The 21,807-nt window shown below is 38.7% G+C and overlaps 1 protein-coding gene across 1 annotated transcript in view; it reads left to right on the plus strand.

Moving 5' to 3' along the window:
* Positions 1–21,807, plus strand: part of ANTXR2 (ANTXR cell adhesion molecule 2) — a 168,229-nt gene that overhangs the window by 58,220 nt on the left and 88,202 nt on the right. The window contains exons 11-12 of the mRNA XM_020904317.2: positions 4,594–4,672; positions 17,765–17,860. Of these exons, the coding sequence (XP_020759976.2) occupies positions 4,594–4,672; positions 17,765–17,860 (175 nt within the window). The remainder of the gene's footprint in view (positions 1–4,593; positions 4,673–17,764; positions 17,861–21,807) is intronic.

Consider the following 21,807-nt stretch of genomic DNA (forward strand, 5'->3'; position numbering starts at 1 on the left):
CCCGGAGTCTACCCAAACCCATGTCCATCGAGTCGGTGATGCCATCCTGCCATCTCATCCTCTGTCGTCCCCTTCTTATCCTGCCCCCAATCCTTCCCAGCATCAGGGTCTTTTCAAATGAGTTAACTCTTCTCATGAGGTGGCCAAAGTATTGGAGTTTCAGCTTCAACATCAGTCCTTCCAATGAACACCCAGGACTGATCTCCTTTGGGATGGACTGGTTGGATCTCCTTGCAGTCCAAGGGACTCTCAAGAGTCTTCTCCAACTCCACAGTTCAAAAGCATCAGTTTTTCGGCACTCAGCTTTCTTCACCATCCAACTCTCACATCCATATGTGACTATTGGAAAAACCATAGCCTTGACCAAATGGACCTTTATTGGCAAAGTAATGTCTCTGCTTTTAAATATGCTATCTAGGTTGGTCATAACTTTTCTTTGAAGGAGCAAGCGTCTTTTAATTTCATGGCTGCAATCACCATCTGCAGTGATTTTGGAGCCCCCAAAAATAAAGTCTGACACTGTTTCCATGGTTTCCCTATCTATTTTGCCATGAAGTGATGGGACCAGATGCCATGATCTTAGTTTTCTGTATGTTGAGCTTTAAGCCAACTTCTTCACTCTCCTCCTTCACTTTCATCAAGAGGCTTTTTAGTTCCTCTTCACTTTCTGCCATAAGGGTGGTGTTGTCTGCATATCTGAGGTTATTGATATTTCTCTCAGCAATCTTGATTCCAGCTTGTGCTTCTTCCAGCCCAGAGTTTCTTGTGATGTACTCTGCATATAAGTTAAAGAAGCAGGGTGACAATATACAGCCTTGACATACTCCTTTTCCTATTTGGAACCAGTCTGTTGTTCCATGACCAGTTCTAACTGTTGCTTCCTGACCTGGATACAGTTTTCTCTCCTCGTATCAGGGGGCCAAAATATTGGAGTTTCAGCTTCAGCATCAGTCCTTCCAATGAATATTCAGGACTGATTTCCTTTAGGTTTGACTGGTTTGATCAAACACTGCCATTATCATACCAATAATCTCAAAATTTTTTTCTAAAGAAACAACAAAATCTAAAAGCAGAAATAACTTTTAGAGTATGCTTTTCATGCTTGCAACATTTCTGAAAAAAACTACCAACAAATATATATCCATATAAAAATATACAGATATATTCACAAATAAGTATTTTATATAGTAACTGTTAGTTGCTCAGTCATGTCTGACTCTTTGCAACTGCATGTACTATAGCCCTGCCAGGCTCCTCTGTCCATGGGATTCTTTAGGCAAGAATACTGGAGTGGGTTGCCATTTCCCTCTTCACTATATAATAAATGCGAATGTAATTAGCCATGAGAAATAACATGAATATTGTAAAAATTTGGAGGAGTGACACAAAATTTTGCCACTGAGCAAAAATTAAATATCAGACCCTAAAGCATTTATTGAGGACTAAGGTAATGTGTAATAGAAGTGAAAGCGTTTGACTACAGAGTTAAGAAAAGTCCAATTTGGGGCAGGTTACCTTTTTAAGCTTTAAGTTCCTTATTTGGAAAATGCAGATAATGGTACAGCCTCCCTCAGTGGATTGTTTTGAGGATTAAATGAGAAGATGAGTAGTGTGTTGGGTTTGACAGTTTATGGTGAATAATATCAGATTCATGATCTCCGAAGAAGATTTAGCTTCGGAGCCAGGGACTAGGCTTGATCACTCAAGAGCTTTTGTATAGCAGAGTTTTATTAAAGTATAAAAAGGGACAGAGAAAGCTTCTGACATAGACGTCAGAAGGGGGATGGGGAGTGCCCCCCTTGCTAGTCTAATGGAGGTCTTACATACTTTTACCAGACCCACTCCCACAGCATACAATTTAAGATAACCAGATTAGTCAGAAGGTCCTTGTAAAAAAGGAGCATGTCCTTGAGCAAGATACATTGTTGTTATATAATCTCTAGTACAGAGTTTAAGGAAAAACAACCTGTGAGCCATTAACTCTGGGCTTAAAGAAAAAAACATTTTATGTGACTAAGATGAAAGAATGTAGAAAAAACCCATTTGTCCTTTTCTCTTCCTTGAGAACTCCAGACCCCTTTTTCCTCTCCAAGGGCTTTGGACCCCTTTCTCCTCTTTGAGGGCCCCAGACTCCTTATCAACCTACCTAAGAATTAACTCTCTCAGGTTCATAGTAAGGAATAGGCAAATGCCATCATTATTAATATTGTTGCTAATGGTAATAGTTTGATAGTGCTACTACTGCTTTCAGGAAGTGGAAGGTTATATTGTTTCAACTGAGTCCATGTGTCCAAGTGGATCAGGTGGATTTCCATGTCTGTGGAGACTTAAGTCAGTTTTATTTCACCAACCACATTATACTAGACTGAGATTTTAGGAATAATGTGCAGTTGTTTTGATTGCCTACAAGAGCTCATCAGCATGCTATGGGAAACTAAAAGAGTGAACTTTGTTGTAAAAAATATCTTCTGTTTTTATTCCATTTGGATAAGTATGAAATGTTTTGAATGTTTCCTTTATTAATTAGAGAACTGGTTCATGTCTGGTGAGTTCTACCTGCCAGATTATAAACAATTTATGTCAATGTCTACTGATCCCTTCAAAGTTGAATCAATAAGATTACCTGCAACAGTCATACAGTGTTATGACTCCAATAAATCTTCCCCAAAACCAAAACCATGCCTTCTGTGTCATGTGCTTTCTGGTGCATGCTTGAGAGTGGAGGAATTAAGATCTAGGAAACATTATTTTTGGATTCTACTATGCTTAGTCTTCAAAAAAGCAAAACAAAACAAGGCACTCAATTCTGCAGAATAAGCAAGTAATTTTAAGTTTACTTTCTTAAATAAGCCATTTCTCATTCTGTGTTGGAAGTTCATAGAAGTTCAGTAAAGTTGACATAAACACCCTAAGTTGTTGCTTGTTTCTGGATTTCGTTAAACATATTTTTAAAAACAAAATGTTTTGAAGGGAATAATTTACAGGGAATATTTTTAATAGGAGTAATGCTGAATTTTGAAGAAGAGTTTAGCTAGAAGTTTACTAGTTTTATCTTTTCTGGAGACTCTAGCGCTGTAAAAACCCAAGCTACATATCACATTGAGAGGATAATAAAAAAGAAAAACACAATAAGAACTTCCATTTCTTGAAGTGGTATAATGGAAAGAAGTTGAAATTTGTAACAATCCTGTCTTTACCACTTTGGACAAGGTAATTAGCATTTTGGGGCCTTATGTACCTCAGCTATAAAACTGTGAAACTCTTTAACAGTTATAATAATTAAATGAGATAATATCATAAAATGCCCAGGATAGCATCTGGCAGGAACTGAATAATATTTGTCATCACTGGCATCATTATTGAAAGTCTTACCAGTGACTTGAGATTGCTTCTGTTTTACTCTAACTGTCTGTAACTAACAGTGTTTGACACACAATTCAAGGCCTAGAGTAGAACTCTAATAAATTTAACAAGATTCTACTAATCCAGAGTAATTAAGGCAAAGTTTCTGGCTATTAATTCTTGGAATTTAGAATATTTTGTGAATACTGGGGCATGGTGCGGTGTAGAAGCTAGATTAACAAAATGTTGCCTGAACTTTAATGAATGGATAGCTTTGTTTTCTTGGTATATTGATTATTATAGGTAATATACTTTGTAAACTCTTTTGGAAAAGAGCTGTTTCCTTTAAAATCTCCTTGTCACTATTCGCCATTTGATATCTTCTTGTGGTGGTTTATTTGCTAAGTCCTGTCTGGCTCTTGCGACCCCATGAACTTTAACCCACCAGGCTGCTTTGTCCATGGGATTTCTCAGACAGGAATATTGGCGTGGGTTGCCATCTTCCTAAGGCTATGAAAAAAAAAATTACCAACTGATCCCAATTAATGAATTACTATAATAAAACCTGAATTAATGAAATTTTAGTTATTTTTAATTATAATATTTTCAAAATGAGAGCTGTATTTTAATTACAGTAGTTCTCAGCAATGAACAGAAATTATTCCCTCTTTTCTCTGCCTTTTTCAGGATATGTTAAAATCTTGGGTATTTGCAACAAATGCCTACAGATATTTAAATGTATTTTTTCCATTCAGCTTATCTGTGTCTTTCATTATCACTTTCTCTGTATTTTATCTTTGAACGGTTGGTTATTTTTGTATTCTTAAACAATAATCTTGTAATAATTGTAATATCTACAGACAGGGAAAAGTGAAATGGGATGGAATGATTTTTCTCCTTTTTAAAAAGATTTTTGTGAACCTGAAAAATCTCAGCTTTTTCTGTGTTAACGAATTCTTTTAAATCAACTTTTTGTCCAAAAAAGAGCATTTTTAAACTATAAGGACAACCATAGGAATTTTTCATGTGCCTCTTTTAGGAACAATTGAATCACTTAAGGAATTTGCCTCTAGCTACTGAGTAAGGACTGGAACTAAGAAAGAAAAAAGCTAAGATAAACCAACTGATCAGGCACTTGACTTTTAAAATAGACTTTCTGGTTACTTTTGAATGATTTAAAGAAAGAAAAATCTCCCACAAAGCTCTACTTTTTAATTCATTGTTCATTATTGTTTCTTCATTTTCTTTCAGAGCTCTTCATGTTTCAGTGAGTTTTAATGAAGGAAAGTCTGTCATCTCGAGTTCGCTAATAGTCACAGCCACAGAATGTGTAAGTCACAGTTTGCATAAAGTTGCCTTTTAAAGATAACTCTACCCAGAAATAATCTATGGTGTTTCAGTGTTGCTGCATACTACAATAAAGTACAAACAGTAACACTGAAGACCGCTGCAAGAAAACACTTGCACTCGTAGATTGTTTTGCATTTTCCTTTAGTTTCATTTTAAAAGGGATTTTAAGAGAGTATACGTTGTGTTTTGATATTTATAAATTTGGAAAGTCATATCAGAATAAGGTAGGAGAATGATTTCCAAATGAAGCTATTTTTTAATTAAAACAATAACTATAAAGAAAGTAATGTCTTTCTCAATGAAGGTTGCATTGTAGAATCTAAGACATCATGTTTTTGAAATTATTAGTGCATCTTAATGAGTGAGCTTATTATTTTGTCCATTTTAATGTTGGTATTTTTTCATGAGTAAGGAATTTGATTTTGAAAGCTTGATAATATCTTGGCTTGAAACTATATTGAAGCTATAATTTAATTGAGGTGATAGTTTTGTATCATAGATCATAGTGGACCTAAAATGCAGTATTTTGATATGTAAAGTCCATTGATAAGACAATGTTTTCCTTAATTTTTTATGTTAGATTGTTGAACATGAAAACACAAAGTATTAAAAGGAACTGATCACATAAGACTGTTAGTCTTATGATTGCATTTTCTTTGTAAAAAATAAATAAATCAGAGAAAAAAAAAGAAATTCCTGCCCTTCAGAAGACCAAAATCCCAAACCTAAACATTGTCCCACATCTCATGATTTCATGAGATGGTTTTACATTTTGATCTTTTACTTTGAGAGACGTCCTTCCTCCAGAAAAAAAAATAAAAGGCAACTCAATACTATCTGTATAGAGATAGTTTATTTCTTCTTGTAAGAAAACATTGCAGGGAAAACAGCATCCATATGGACTCTTGGGTCATTATTGAATTCCCTGGATAACTCTTTTTCAACACTTGTTTTCATTTTTTTTATTTTAAAAATAGCTAGGCCCTCTCCGCCTCAGTCCCCGCCTTTTCATCTTCAATTCATGTTGCAATTTGTAGATTTTGTGGATGTTGTAGTTTGTCTATTTTCTGGTCCCTCAGGATGTGGTTGAGATTACAAACATTTGTGCTTTATGGTTTCTCAGTGTTCCCTCACTGAAATGGCTTTCTTTCTCCATCCATCCTATTCTGCACCTACAGCTGTTTTCTTTTTTTTTAACCTCTCTTCCACTCAAGTGTGGTTATAGGATCTTTATCTGGATCCTATAACCATACACAGTTTACATGTACAGGGATGCTGAAGTTATATGACCCATTTGGAATTTATAGGTTGTATGCTTCCTAGAAAGAGGAAGTCTTTCTAGGTCTTGCCTGTTTTCAGGGGAGTCTAAGATCATGGCATCTGGTCCCATCACCTCATGGCAAATAGATGGGGAAACAGTGGAAACAGTGACAGACTTTATTTTTTTGGGCTCCAAAATCACTGCAGATGGTGACTGCAGCCATGAAATTAAAAGACGCTTGCTCCTTCGAAGAAAAGTTATGAATAACCTAGACAGCATATTAAAAAGCAGAGACATTACTTTGCCAATAAAGGTTCATCTAGTCAAGGCTATGGTTTTTCTAGTAGTCATGTATGAATGTGAGAGTTGGACTATAAAGAAAGCTGAGTGCTGAAGAATTGATGCTTTTGAACTGTGGTGTTGGAGAAGACTCTTGAGAGTCCCTTGGACAGCAAAGAGATCCAACCAGTCCATCCTAAAGGAAATCAGTCCTGAACATTCATTGGAAGGACTGATGCTGAAGGTGAAACTCCAATACTTTGGCCACCTGATGCGAAGAACTGACTCATTGGAAAAGACCCTGATGCTGGGAAAGATTGAAGGCGGGAGGAGAAGGGGATGACAGAGGATGAGATGGTTGGATGGCATCACCGACTCAATGGACATGAATTTGAGTAAACTCCAGGAGTTGATGATGGACAGGGAGGCCTGGCATGCTGCAGTCCATGGGATCGCAAAAAGTCAGACATAACTGAGCGACTGAACTGAGCTGAATGTGACTCGAGGTGGTTTAAGAGTAAGGTGATTTCAGGAAAAAGGGACATTAGTTGTATCAGAGATGGAGAGAGAGTGTGGGGGCATGTTGTAATATTAAACAAAGGATCTCAGTCATTTCCATGGAGAAGAGATTTGAGCAAAGACTTAAGGAAGGTGAGGGAGTAAGCCTTGAAGACCATGTAAGGGAAGAGTGTTTATACGGAGGGAGCAGCTAAAACAGCCTAAGGTGGGACTGAACCTGGCTGGCTTAAAGAGGAACAAGGCAGCCGATGTGCAGGGAAAGGCAGTTAGGGGAGGAGGAGACTTGAGATGAGGAGAGGAGAGAAGAAGGAGGGGAGAGATCATAGTGGGTTGTATAAGTCATTGTAAGGACTTGAGTTTTCCTTCTGAATGACGCAGGGAGCCATTAGAAGGTGACATGGCTGTTGTTGTTGTTCAGTTGCCAAATCTTTCTGACTCTTTGTGACCCCATGGACTGCAACACGGCAGGCTGCCTCATCCCTCAGCATCTCCTGGAGTTTGTCCAAGTTTGTGTCCATTGAGTCAGTGATACCATCCAACCATCTCATCCTCTGTCGCCGTCTTCTCCTTTTGCCTTCCATCTTTCCCAGCATCAGGGTCTTCTCCAGTGAGTCGGCTGTTCTCATCAGGTGGCCAGAGTATTGGAGCTTCAGCTTCAATGTCAGTCCTTCCAAAGAATATTCAGGATTGATTTCCTTTAGGATTTACTGGTTTGGTCTTGCTGTCCAAGGGACTCTCAAGAGTCTTCTCCAGCAGCACAGTTCAAAAACATCAATTCTTCGGCGCTCTGCCTTCTTTATGGTCCAAATCTCACATCCATACATGCCTACTGGAAAGACCATAGCTTTGTTATATGGACTTTTGTTGTCAAAGTGATGTCTTTGCTTTTTAATACACATAGTTTGTCATAGCTTTCCTTCCGAGAAGTAATCGTCTTCTAATTTCATGACTGCAGTCACCATCCACAGTAATGACATGGTATGACAGTGTTTTAAAAGGATTATTACCCACCAGAGTTCTTGGCCTCCTTCATCAATAGAAATTGATCAGAGGCCAGACAAGAAATTCAGGCAAGTTTTTTGGGGGACCCCTGTTGCAGCAGGGGGGAGCGAGAACAAACAAGTTCCTCTGCTTTTCTGCTTGCTGGGCAGGGAGTTTGTCCCTTTTGTGGGGTGAGGGTAGTGGTGTGTCCAGGGGTTGGGCCAATGGGGTGGTTTAGGTGGTTGCCCACCCTTAGGTGGTGGTGTGTGCAGGGGGCAAGGGCAGTACCCTGCTTTTGTTCCGACTCTTCAGAAGTGGCAGTTTGGTTTTTTTGGTCTCTTTATATCTTTTGTCCAAAATTTGCCCTGACTGTGCATGCACACAGTTATTTTTAGTCCCTTACAGTTTCTTTGTATTTTCTTGTTGGAGGGGAGGCTTAGGTACAAGCACTGCAGCACTGTACCGCAAATGATCTTGGGTTCCATGTCTGTCGCAGGATCATTCTGGTTGCTGTACAAAAACAGACTTGGCAAGATAGGGGCCAAAGTGGAGACATAGAGACCAATTATGTGGCTAGTTCAGTAATCTAGAAGTGGGGGGGTGGTATGCTGTGTGTGGCTCCACTTTCTGCTAGGGAGATAGCAGTGGAGATGGTGAGAAGTGGTTAGATTGAACACTGTGGTGTTCAATGAAGTCTGTGGGGTGACTAGACAGATTAGGTGTGGTTGTGAAAGGCAATAAGTACAGTTCCAAGCTTTTTCACTTGAGTAGTTAGAAAGATAAGTTGTCATTGGTAGGGTTGTTTTTTTAAGGTGAAGTCTATGGGGTACCTAGACAGATTAGGTGTGGTTGTGAAAGGCAATAAGGACGGTTCCAAGCTTTTTCACTTGAGTAGTTAGAAAGATAAGTTGTCATTGGTAGGGTTGTTTTTGGGAAAAAATGAGGGGATCTCTTTTGGAAATGTTGAGTGAAAGATGTCCATTCTTTTTCATCTCAGGGGAAGTATCAGAAAGGCTACCGAACACACAAGTCTGAAGTTCTAGAAAGAGGTCTGGATTGGAGGTGCATGTTTGGGAGCTGTTGTATGGAATGAAAGAGTTAACCAAATTCTACATGATTTTTAATGAAAAAAAAAAAGAAGCTTTAAGAGGTAGAGCATGAAGGGGGAAGAAAACTAGACAAAAGTTTTTATTTATGGAGAAATCTAGATAAGCTGGGTCTTGAAAGGAGAGCAGATCTTCAGCAAGGAGAGAGAAGTGGGGGAGCATTTTACAGATAAATAGTAAACAAATTGAAGCAGGTAAAGACAAATCAGGGGTATGGGACTAACAGATATAAATCATTATATATTGAATAGATAAGCAACAAGGATTTATTGTACAGCAGAGGGAACTATACCTGCTATCTTATAAAGCCTTTAAAGAAATATTATCTGCAAAAATACCGAATCACTATTGTAAAGCAACTATACTTTAAAAAATTAATTAATTAAAGAAATTGAAAGTAGATACATTTGGTTGGAGTAAAAATAGTGGAAGGAAAGCTTGGAAATAGAACATTTAGATCAGATTATCAACAACCTGAAAAAAAGAAAAGAACTTAGAGTTCATTCCACAAGTCTGTGGTTCCTCAGCTTTAGTACACAGAGATGTCACTATTAAAAATGAATGAAGGAAAGAAAATCTGTGTTCATGAGAGCTTGAGCTTAACTCTGTAGAGACTAAGGTTTAGAGAGTTTTTTCTTTTCAGTTGTATTAATATAATTGACATATAGCACTGTATACGTTTAAGATGTAAAGCATACCTATTTACTTACATAAGTTAAAAAGTTAGTTAAGTCGCTCAGTTGTGTCCGACTCTTTGCGACCCCGTGGACTGTAGCCCACCAGGCTCCTCCCTCCATGGGATTCTCCAGGCAAGAATACTGGAGTGGGTTGCCATTTCCTTCTCCAATTTACTTACATAATCATGGGATGATTCTTTTTTTCTCATTAGATTTAATCATTATTTTTATTCAAGCTCAAATATGTCTGGTTTTATTGTAGCTAAGTCATGTCTGACTGTTTGTAACCCCACAGGCTGCAGCACGCCAGGCTCCCCTGTCCTTCTCTCTCTCCCGGGGTTTGCTCATATTCATGTCCATTGAATCAGTAATGCTGTCTAACCGTCTCATCCTCTGCCGTCCTCTTCTCCTTGTGGATGGTAGTAATATCACCATTTTATCGATATGGAAAGTGTGACTGGGGCTGATGAGAAAGGACCAGTGGACGTGTGCTTTACGTCTCTATTCCAAATATAAGAGGACAGTGGGTAATACTATGATATAATAATTACTGGGCATTGTATTTATGTGATACCTAGCCTTTCAGGTATATTTGGATATGATAATTAGGGAATGTTTTGAAATATTCAGATATTGATAATTAGATTAGTAATCTTATTCATTCTAGGATGATGTTTTTGGCTCTTCATAGGCATTTGAAAGTCACACCAAATAAAATACCATCGTCTTAGCAGTTGATTAATCCGTGTGGAAATCCCACAAATAAAGAATCCCCTCTGTTCTCCAAGAGCATCTGGGCTCGGTCCTACTAAGGCACTTATGTCACTGATCTGTAATTTCCTGTTTACTTCTCTGCCTCTCTCTGCAGGCTGTGGCTTGCTCACTGCCTCCCTTTTGGTGTCTGGTGCTTACACAAGGCAGGTGTTCCAAAATTATTTGTTAAAGGAATGCATGACAGTACCTATATATTCGAAGTGGGGATACTAAGGTTTAGATTTAAGAGATTTAAGCTTAGGGTCTGAGGAGGGCTTAGACTTAGGCTATCTGTTCTCTCTCTCTCTTTTTTTTAAATTTTGGCCATGAACATGTAGCATGTGGGATTTTAGTTCCCTGACTAGGGATCAAACCCGTGTCCCCTACTTTGGAAGCACAGAGTCTTAACTACTGGATGGCCAGGGAAACTCCCAGGGAGTCATTCTCTTCATTTGTCTCAGAAGGTCTCCTAAATGTGTCTCTGTTTTTAAAAACGCAGGGAGAGATATTTGTTCTCCCCTCTGGAACCACTGTTCTTCTGATTCTTTCAGAATAATATACTAAGAATGTATTTTCTGAGCAAGAGTTATGTTCCAGACACTGTGCTAAAGCCCTGCATGTGTGCTCAGCACTTTATGATTTAATTCTCACCACTGAAGAGAAGGCTGTTATTATGATCTTAATATTACAGATAAGAAAACTTAGTAACACAGAGAGCCACCTCCAATCTTTACTGCCCATATATGCAAACACAGTAGAAGATGCTTCCTCTTGTAAGTGGATCTAACTCTCAGTAGGGTACACACAGCTTGATGCGCAGAATATTAAATGATTTCAGCCTTCACGGCCTCCAAGAAAGGGGAGACTGGGAGCCTGGAGAATCTGGAGGTTAAATTATTTGCTCAGTTTCATAATCAAGTAAATGCTAGAATTGAGAATTGAACCCGTCTGTCTGCCCCTGTTGCACAATCTTCCGTTCATTAGCAGGTCCTGATCTGATTTATGTAAGATAAAGGTTGGCAGTTTTTTTTTTTTTTTTGGTAAAAGGTCAGATAGTAATTATTTTCAGCTTTGGTGGCAATACAGTTGCACGACCCAACTCTTCCATTAGCGCAAAGGCAGCTACAGATGTATAAACAAATGGGCATGGCTGTGTTCAACCAACTATGTACACTAACCTTTGAATTACATGTAATATATTTTTCTTTCTTTTTTTTCCCCCAGCTATATAGTAATGTAAAACATTTGTTTTAGCTTGCCAGGTTTCTTATGAAATTGTTGAGTTGATTTGGCCTGTGGGTCATAATTTGCTCATTCCTGATATGGAATATTTCAAAAGAATCCAGTAAATGAAATCATCACCTATTTCATGACTCTTTTTTTTTCTTTCCTAAGCTCTGAACTCATGAAATGAAGTTGTAGAGATCTAGTTCCCCTTTTCTGTTTCTGTTTTATTCTAATGTGGTTGCTGTGATTATTTATTTTCTAGATAGATTGCAACATGCTGTTCACAAAGTTTTGAAATTTTTGAGTGATTCCTCTTTTCTTGTAGTTATTTGGCAAGTACAGTAGTAACTCTGATTTGTTTTTATACTTCTTTAATGACTAGAATTTCACATCTGTTTGGCAGAGTAAAGTTTTTCATTGTACCTTAGAGCTTGCTTTGAATGAAGAAAAGGAAATTAGATGCAGGTAAAGTTAAAAGACTGACTGTGTCCAGGACAACTAGAAAATATATCCTTTTTACCCCAAATCAAGCTCAAGGTTCTGTCCCCAGTTGAAACTAAAAAGTTTTGGCTTCACAGCCTTGACCAACACTTGGGTTAGTTTGTTAGTTGCTCAGTTGTGTTCAGCTCTTTGTGACCCTATGGACTGTAGCCAGCCAGGCTCCTCTCTCCATGGAATTCTCCAGGCAAGAATACTGGAGTGGATTACCATTCACTTCTCCAGGGGATCTTCCCAACCCAGGGATCGAACCTGGGTCTCCTGCACTGCAAACGGATTTTTTACCATCTCAGCCACCAGGGAAGCCCCAAGGTACTGTCTTTAATTTGCCTCCTCAGCTAACTTGTCTTTGCAGATACCTGAAAATGCTACTTGCTCAGAACTATAGTTAGGAAGAATTGATCCAACAGATGGCCACTTGGAAGGTCACCCAACAAATTTGTTAGGTATTAACCCAATAAATGGCCAATTCTCTCTGTAATAAAGAGGATTCCTGCTTTTCAGAAATTTGTGTTTCATTAGTTTCTTCAGTTGGTTCAGGTCCCCTCAGATTGTTTTCCAGCCAAAGTTGTCTTTTCTTGTTCTTGAAAGAAGCCACTTGTTGACCCCTACTTCTTCCGGGCTTTCTTATACTTTCCCAGGAGGTCCTCTGAGAACCCCAGTGCAGGCTAGTGCCTTCTTTGTCTGTTTCTATTGTACCGGCTTTCCATCCTCCTCACATTTATGATTGTGTGTTCGAGAGTTGTCCCTCTAACTAACCTGTGGGCTTCATGAAGACTTGCACAACATAGCTTGGGCAGCCTTTTAACTTTCTACTGTTTAAAGAGCCTTACACCTAAACAGAATTGAGAGGCTTTTAGTTTCTCCCTATGATACAGATCTCTGTGTAATCAGATCTGGTTTCGTCTGACTTTGGAGTCTGCACTTCGCAGCACAGCGTGTGCTCATAGAACTGAAGTCTATGTGTTTGACCTTTTTTCTTAATTTGTTTATAAAGTTATCTGAACAATGAAATTATTTCCCTTTAATTGCTGAGGTCTTTCATGTTCTGATAACAGCTCTGGCAAATCAAAACAAAGGAACTGTGGAAGCCTGGATTTGTATCCAGTTAACTGAGCTAATGTCTGGGACTGGGGCATCCAGGGAAGTGTTTATGGCAAGTTCCAGTTGCATTCAATTCTTTGCTTACTGCGACCTGTTCTCCATCATGCTTAACTTAAATACGATAAAGATGAAGTCTGTAGGTCTGTGGAAAGTGTATGTTTTCATAGTTTTCTTGTATACTAATCTTCAGAATCAGTTGAGATGATAATATTATTATATGAAATGATATTTTCATCTGGATGTGCACAGTGTTTTGTGAGTGTTCCTCACAGGGACATTTTTGAAAGAAAATGCAAGAATTTTGACAGCCTGTCATGGCTAGCCCATCTACTTTATATTCTGTCAGTATGATTTTCTGAATTTCCTGCTCATGACACATTTGTAGAAAGAAAAAAAAAAAAAAAACACTAACCACTAAACTTGTAGCATATTCACACCCTCTAGTTTCATGTCTTTATTTCTGAACATAGGATTTGAATTCTAAGAAAAGGGGAAAACAAATGTTCGTAGTACCCTTTTGGAATTTGTGAGCAGAGCCAAATGGTGAGCCATTTCCATGGACACGCTGTGGCTTGATCCTCATGCCGGAAAGGTCTGGGGGAAAAGTTGTGTTCACTCCATACATGAACAGTCACAGATTGGGGGTATTTTATGGAAGAGCTTAAAGGTGGGATCATGAATTTAACACATTTGACAACATTTCTCCCATAAGATATCATAGTTTTCTATGTATTCTGTTGACATTCTTTTCTTGTTATATTCTTGTTTGTCTAGATTTCAGAGCTTAGTGTAATCATTGCATGATTTTTTCATGAATGTTTGGAATTCCATGTAAAAAAAATGCACTTTAAGTGCTTTCATAAGTATGCTGGTGTGTGCTCTGAATTACTTCCTTAGGTTTTGAGGACAGAGGACCTGAACATTTTCTATAATGTATTTATCTTCTCTCTCTCACTGATACATACACACATACACACACAAATTTCTATCTGCAAGACACTGACTTAGATCTTTAGGCTGCATCAATAAATATATGTTGAGTTTGCACTTTATTTTTTTTTCCATTTATTTTTATTAGTTGGAGGCTAATTACTCTACAATATTGTAGTGGTTTTGGCATAAATCAGCCATGGATTTACATGTATTCCCCATCCTGAACCCCCGTCTCACCTCCCTCTCTACCCGATCCCTCGAAACATGTGTATTATCTAGAGTGAAACAGATCACCAGCCCAGGTTGGATGCATGAGACGTGGTCGGGCCTGGTGCATTGAGTTTGCACTTTAATTCTATCAAATTGTACATCAAGAAGTTGCTAGATGACTGCATGTCTTTTCATTTCTTAAAATTAAAATTATTGTTTTATGGTAAATACCATGTAGTAGCATCTTCAAGTGCCTTAAGAGTGGGCTAATAGTAAATAATAGAGCTTTATGAAGATTGTATGTGTGTGTGAAGTTTCTGTACTTATTTTTGTTGTCTTCTAAAAATAGATTACATGACAAGTCAAAGATTCTAGGTGATATTTTGGTGGTGTCTGTTTTGGTTAATTTGCAACCTAACATCAGTTATATGAATAGCTTGTTTGATTATTCCCTCTTATATCCAGATGCAAAATTAGAAAGCAAAGGATGGCTTTCATTGTTCATGTATATACTTGATTGTTAATCTTCTAAAATTTCTGAAGTCAGTGCATGTTTTATGGTTTATGTTGCCCTGAGAATTATTTTAAAAGTTATTTTTAGTGAATTTATTAAAATTGAAACCCAGTTAATAATCAGTGTCTTTGAAAACTGATTTGTTTGGAGATAGTTTCCAAGTCACTGTATGGTAATCTCTTTTTCTTTTTTTTTTAACACTGTGATATACTAACAGATGATACAGGGAAACTATGACTCACATTTCAAGATTCTTCTGATAAGCTATACAAAGAATATTTTGCTAATGCTCCTTAAACTAATACTTTTGAAAACTACCTTCTCTTCTCTTCTTCAGTTATTTACAAATAACTATCTACATAAAGAGGTTTCTCTGGTGGCTCAGTGGTAAAGAACCCATCTAACAATGCAGGAGACACAAGTTTAATCCCTAGGTCGGGAATATCCCAGGGAGTAGGAAATGGCAACCCATTCCAGTATTCTTTTGCCTGGAAACTTCCATGGACAGAGGAGCCTGGAAGGCTACAGTCCATGGGGTTGCAAAGAATCAGGCACCACTGAGGGACTGATCAGTCAAGCATGTCTACATAAAGATCATTATCTCTTTGTGCATAAGTTATTATGCATTACAATTCAAATTCCATCATAAAAGTTCTAATTAAATACCAGCACCATTGTTACTTCAACATCCAAATGTCTTTTCACTTTTTGATCAATCCTAACATTTCCCCAAATGGATACTGGGGGATCCTAGTTCTGTAGGATATTGATAATGTTATGAGAAAATAATTGATTTGTGCTGATGTAAGTTGGACTTTTTTTTTCCTACTATGAAACTATTCAGAGCCTTAAAAATATGTTAATGTGCACAGTGCTTTTCTAAGAGAGATATCCTGGTTATCACTTTGCCACAAGAATTTCATGCCTTGGGAACAACTGACTTTATTATTGTATAGATTAGAAAACAGAGTCCCCTAAAAATTAAACAGTTTGCTTAAAATTAGACCTCCAGACTAACACTTGTAAGGCAAGGCCATTCTAAGATATATATTGGTAGGTTCTTTCAGCTCCAGGCTCTCTTTATCAGCTCTTGGGATAAATGTGACTCTTGCCTTGATTTCCAGGCTTGTACTTCTTATTTGTTTTGAATGACAGAGTGTGTATCTCTGAAAACCTACCTTATGAAGACCCAAATTCCCACCCAGACAGAATGTATTGATTTATTTACAGTTTTTTTTTAATTCCTTGAAGTCTTTAAAGAAAAATAAAAACACAAACAAAACATGATTACTGGGGAATCTCAGAGAGTGAGCATTTGAAAGAGACACTTTGTTCTCTTGGAAAATTGATCTCTGCTAAAAATTAAGTAAATACTTTTTTTGTCTTAGCTCAGTTGGTAAAGAATTCACCAGCAATACAGGAGACCCTGGTTTGATTCCTGGTGTGATCCTGGAGAAGGGATAGGCTACCCACTCCAGTATTCTTGGGCTTCCCTTGTGGCTCAGCTGGTAAAGAATCTGCCTGCAATGCGGGAGCCTTGGGTTCGATTCCTGGGTTGGAAAGATCCCCTGGAGAAGGGAAAGGCTACCCACCCCAGTATTCTGGCCTGGAGAATTACAAGGACTGTATTCCATGGAATTCCAGAGGGTTGCAAAGAGTCGGACACGACTGAGCGACTTTCACTTTGTGTTTGTGGCTCTTGCCGTCTCATTTATTTGGAGTTCATTCTCTTAGTAAATAGTTTTACATACCAGGCCTGGAGTATACCTGGATAAGTAGATTGGGAATAGGCCCTGCCTTCCTAGAACTCATAGTGAATATAGAAAAGACAAATAATAATTGTAGTTCATCATAAATAAATAAGCAAATCAAATAAATAAATTGTGCTAAGTGCTAAAGTTTAAGGTTCAGAGAACTATGCCTTGTACAGTAAGAAGGGGTATTTTCTAGCCAGAAAGTACAAGGAAGGCTTCCTGAGGAAGTGGCTTTAGCTACGCCCTGTAGGATGAATAGGTAGTTGATAGATGAAGCAGGTAGAGGCTGAGCCCAGGACAGAGGTGTTAGGGCTGGAGGAGCTCGTCATTAGGAAGCGTAACAACACCAGTGTGGTTTGTGGTGGTGAGTAGGTTGTGAGTGGGTAGCACTTGAACTACCATGGGTGATCTTCTGATATCCGAATGCATACAGTTGCATCCTTTCGTTGACACGTGTGTACCACTTGCCAGCAAGAACCGTTGTTGCTGGTTTGTCACCTATTTGGTGAGCTTTGGTATTCATCCTGTCCTACCATTCAAGTATATGAAGAAATAATGCTCCATCATCAAAAAGTCTGGGGAAATTCTGCATAAATTCTGCCTAGAGGTAATCATGCTTGTAACCAGAATAATCTTTTCCCAAAGACAAAAGATAGGGGCCATAGGGACTGTTCATGAGGCTTCCCAGGTGGCGCTAGTGGCAGAGAACCTGCCTGCCAAGGCGAGAGAGGAGAGTGACATGGGTTCGATCCCTGGAGTGGGAAATGGCAACCCACTCCAGTAGTCTTGCCTGGAGAACCCCATAGACAGAGGAGCCTGGTGGGCCACAGTCCATTGGGTCGAAAAGAGTTAAAACACAACTGAAGTGACTTAGCAGACACAGCACAACTCCAAATTGTGATTTTTTTTTTCCTGTTTTTCTTTAAGCTATAATTTTAAACATTTTGGGAGGGTTTTATACTTACCCTTGCCTGTCTTAACATAATATATATGAGGTATAATGTGAGGAAATTTAATACAAGTAGATCATATTTAGTGTATTATGTAAATATAATAAAATGGAATATAATGTAATTAGTATATAAGTAGTAAGATGATTTATACTATGTAAAGAATGTAAAGGAATATATTAGCAGTCGGGTTTACCATTATGATGCTTCCTATCGTTTTTTCTGGTGTTTCCTTAAAAAGTGCATGTTTGGGATTTGACTGTCCACTTTGCTGACCGCCTTGCTTTTGTTTTCGGCCTCCTCCAGTCTAGTGGGATTGCAGCCCTCATCGCTATCTTGGTGTTGCTGCTGCTCTTGGCTGTTGGACTGATGTGGTGGTTTTGGCCCCTTTGCTGCAAAGTGGTAAGTAAGAAGGATTTGCCGTCTTCCTTCCTTTGTAAGCATCAAGGTGTAAAGTACGGCTGAAATATGAATCAGCGCCATATTGCTCAACAACGGCAAAGTTTCAATTAGCAAATTGAATTTTAATAGTCATATATTTTAATCACTGTAAGAAATTCTCTCCATGCCTGCTAATAAATGTTTGCTGTAAAACTTCATCTAGGAAGCACTTGAAAATCAGGTTTAGGGGAAGAAGAGAAGAAGAAGGTAGGAATGATGATAGGGATAAAGGGCTTCCCACTCAAGTACAAAAGAATTTCAAGTAAATTGAATGGTATTTTCTACTGGATTCATTGAGAGGGGTTGATCATCTGTCAGGTTTTGGGGTTTGTTTTCTTTTGTTTTCATTGCTTATTGAATGTTTCATTATCTCTTTGAAAGATACACTATTTCAGGACTTTTTCTGTTCGCCTCTTGGAAAAACATTTTAGAAATAAGTCACATGAAAATGTTAGGGTATCTGTGAAACAGTCACTTTGAAGTTATGACAGTTGGTTTGAGGTTGTGTCATTTTTCATGCTTGAGTAAAACCTCTGAAAGAACATGGATATACACAAGCTTTCTAGTGCTACTGTAGCAAATTGCCACACATTTGCTGGCTTAAAACAACACAGATTTATTACCTAACAGTTATGTAATCACAGATCCAACATGGGTCTTGCTGGGCTAAACTAAGCTGAAAAGTATGGACAGGATACATTCCTGTCTTAATGCTCTAGAGGAGGATCTGCTCCCTTGTGTTTTGCAGCTTGCAGGGGCTCCTTCCATTCTTGTCTAGTAAGCCCCTTCCTCCAGCTTCAGAGCCAGGCATGCTGCATCTCTGTCACCATTCTTCTGTAGTCATGTCTTTCTGACTCCAAACCCAGCTGGGAAAGGACCTCCAATATCAAGGAACCATGTGATTAGGTTGGACCCACCTTGATGCACACATGCATGCATGCATGCATCATCTCCCATCTCAAGATCCTTCACGCTAATCACATCTGCAAAGTCTCTTTGGTCCTGAAAAACAGCTTATTCACAGTTCCAGGGAATTAGAGTGTGGATATCCTTGTATGTGTGTGTGTGCTCAGTTGCTCAGTTGTGTCTGACTCTTTGTGACCCTATGGACTGTAGCCTTCCAGGCACCTCTGTTTATGGGGTTCTCCAGGCAAACATACTGGAGTGGGTTGCCATTTCCTTCACCAATGGATCATCCTGTCCCAGGGATCAAACCTGCATCTCTTGCATCTCCTGCTTTGGCAGGTGGACATCTTTATGGGGCCGTTATTCTGCCTGTCACAAGGTGGAACTCAGTAACAAACATCAGCACATTTCAAGCAAAATAACTTGGATTGTTCAGGCTTCATAGAAAAGGTTCTTCTGAAGAAGTGCTCCTTCAAAGCATGCCTACTGCCTATTTTGATATCCTCTTCTTATCAGCACATTATATTGAACTTTATGTTTTGTGGATCTCAGTAGTGTTTTACGTAATGTTACTAGACCGACTCTTCCCCTGTCACCCTTGCTGACTGATTTCCTCTCCTTGCAACTTCAGGCAGTGCTTTGTAGTACTTTTACATTTATTATTCATCGTACTTCAGTCCACTTTCATGAGGCAACTTTACAATCCTTTATCTCAGAGCAGTTGGCCACGGAGGAGGCACAGAGTTAATTTAGACAGCAGCAGAGACAAGAAGCATCCTGTCTCTTTGCTGAACTAATCAGTTTCCTGCCATAGCAATTTACGCTCAGTTTCCTGTTGTAATCTTCATTATCTTAGATATGGTGATTTTTAGACAAGCTAACTTTCTTGCGTCTCAAATTAAAAAGCAAAAAGGTGCCTTATTGTGATTTGTACTCCTTACTTTTTTAATTTAAAATTCACAGGGGTGGTTTTCATTCTTTTGTTACTTTGCATTTTCATTTACTATTGACCAGAGGGCTCAAAAGTGTCGAAGTATATGTTTTTTTTAAAAGGACACTTGTGAACACTGAACTGGGCTTCTTTGTGAGGTTGCTGCATGCCCGCTCAGTTGCTTAGTTGTGTCTGACTCTTGTGCAACCCCTTGGACTGTAGCCCACCAGGCTCCTCTCTCCATGGAATTTCCCAGGCAAGCACACTGGAGTGGGTTGCCATTTCCCTCTCCAGGGGATTTTCCTAACCCAGGGATCAAACCCAAGTCTCTTGCTTGGCAGGCAGTTTTTTCCACAACACTTGATGTATCAAATGAAGTCTTCACTGTCACATGCGATGTTATAGAGGGGATTCGATCATCAGGTAGTGAGAATACATCCATTCCATCCCTGAAACTCTGCAGATTGGGAATCAGGAATATATTTCTTAATGCAGGGTGCAGATTTTATGCAGGACACCACTAAGGTGTGTTTTTAGGATGTCAAGAGGGCTTCCTATACACAGAAACATCATGAATGCTTACTAATTTCTGCAACTTATTTAATAGAATCATCCTTATTTTACATTTAGAAATAGAGACTACAGAGCAGTTAGCCTTGAGTATGAACTTGCATTTAGATCTAAAAATAAATGAATTGGGCTTTCCAGGTGGTGCTAGTAGTAAAGAACCCGTGTGCCAATGCAGGACATATAAGAGATGCTGGTTCGATCCCTGGGTCAGGAAGAAAATGCAGGAAATGGAAACCCACTCCAGTACTCTTGCCTGGAAAATCCTATGGATAGAGGAGCCTGGTGAACTACAGTTCATGGGGCCACAAAGAATCAGACATTACCGAGTGACTGAGCACATAAATGAAGCAGAACAAATGTTCCCTAAAAACACAGATTTAAAAGCAGAGAGAAAGTAGAGGCAAAATTCTGCATTCAGCCCTTAGTAATCTGAGCTAGTGCTGGGCTTGGAATTAGGGGTTCAGAAATGGCTACCATATGATATGGAAACTCATATTTTAATAGTGAGAATGGAGGTTCGTGATTACGCCCAGGAGCAGCACATGTCAGGAACACAAAGGAAAGAGGGATTTGCCAGAATTGAGGGATTGTTTCAGGGAAACTGGGTGGAGCTGCCTATTCCAAACTGATTTTGAATATTGAACAAGACTTTGGCAGTTGATGAGGGACATTTCCTATGAAGTGTGTGTGGAATTACAAGTTATTCAGACGTGCTTTGAGATGTCCCAGGCTGAGGTCTAGCCTGCCAGGGAAAGGAGTGGTGGAAGATGGTTTAGGATCTAGGCATGAACCTCCTATGTCTTTGAGGAAGTTTGAACTCACCCTAGGGATGAGGAGAAACCACTGGAAAGATTTGATCACTGATCCCCTGAAAGAAGCTTCCCTTGCTGTACATGCTGCTGAGATCTGGTCCTGGTGGGGATTAAGTCTTATCCAACTGAGTTCCATCAGCTATGGAAATACAAGCCAGTATAGATGGTGCGCCTTAGATATGGCAGTGGGCAGGGGAGGGGCAACATAGGGATGGGGGAAGTGGGGAGTACAAACTATTAGGTATAAATTAGGCTACAAGGATGTATTACACAGCACAAGGAATATGGCCATTATTTTGTAATTGTAAATGGAGTGTAACCTTTAACATTTGTATTTAAAAAAAAGATACAGCCTGAGCAAAGTATCTCTAACAAAGTATAGAGAGTCAGAATATAACAAGTAAGCTAAATCAATTAGAGAAAGATGAGGAGGTGATGTGAAAAGGAAGGGTCAAAGGAGACCATAACCTTATGAAAAACAGGATCTTGAGTATAACAGAAGGTGTACTATGATAGTACAACTGCAGGATATTTATTTATTTGATTATGTTTAGAGAATATACTTCCAAAATGCTGGCATTTGAATATGATTAGTTAATTGTTAGCAACGTTCAATTATTAGGGATCATTTTGGACTTTGACTATCAGCTGTTACCAGTAATAATACTTTTTAATAGGAAATGAAATGT

This window comes from Odocoileus virginianus, chromosome 29, assembly GCF_023699985.2.
Source record: "Odocoileus virginianus isolate 20LAN1187 ecotype Illinois chromosome 29, Ovbor_1.2, whole genome shotgun sequence".
NCBI lineage: Eukaryota > Metazoa > Chordata > Mammalia > Artiodactyla > Cervidae > Odocoileus > Odocoileus virginianus.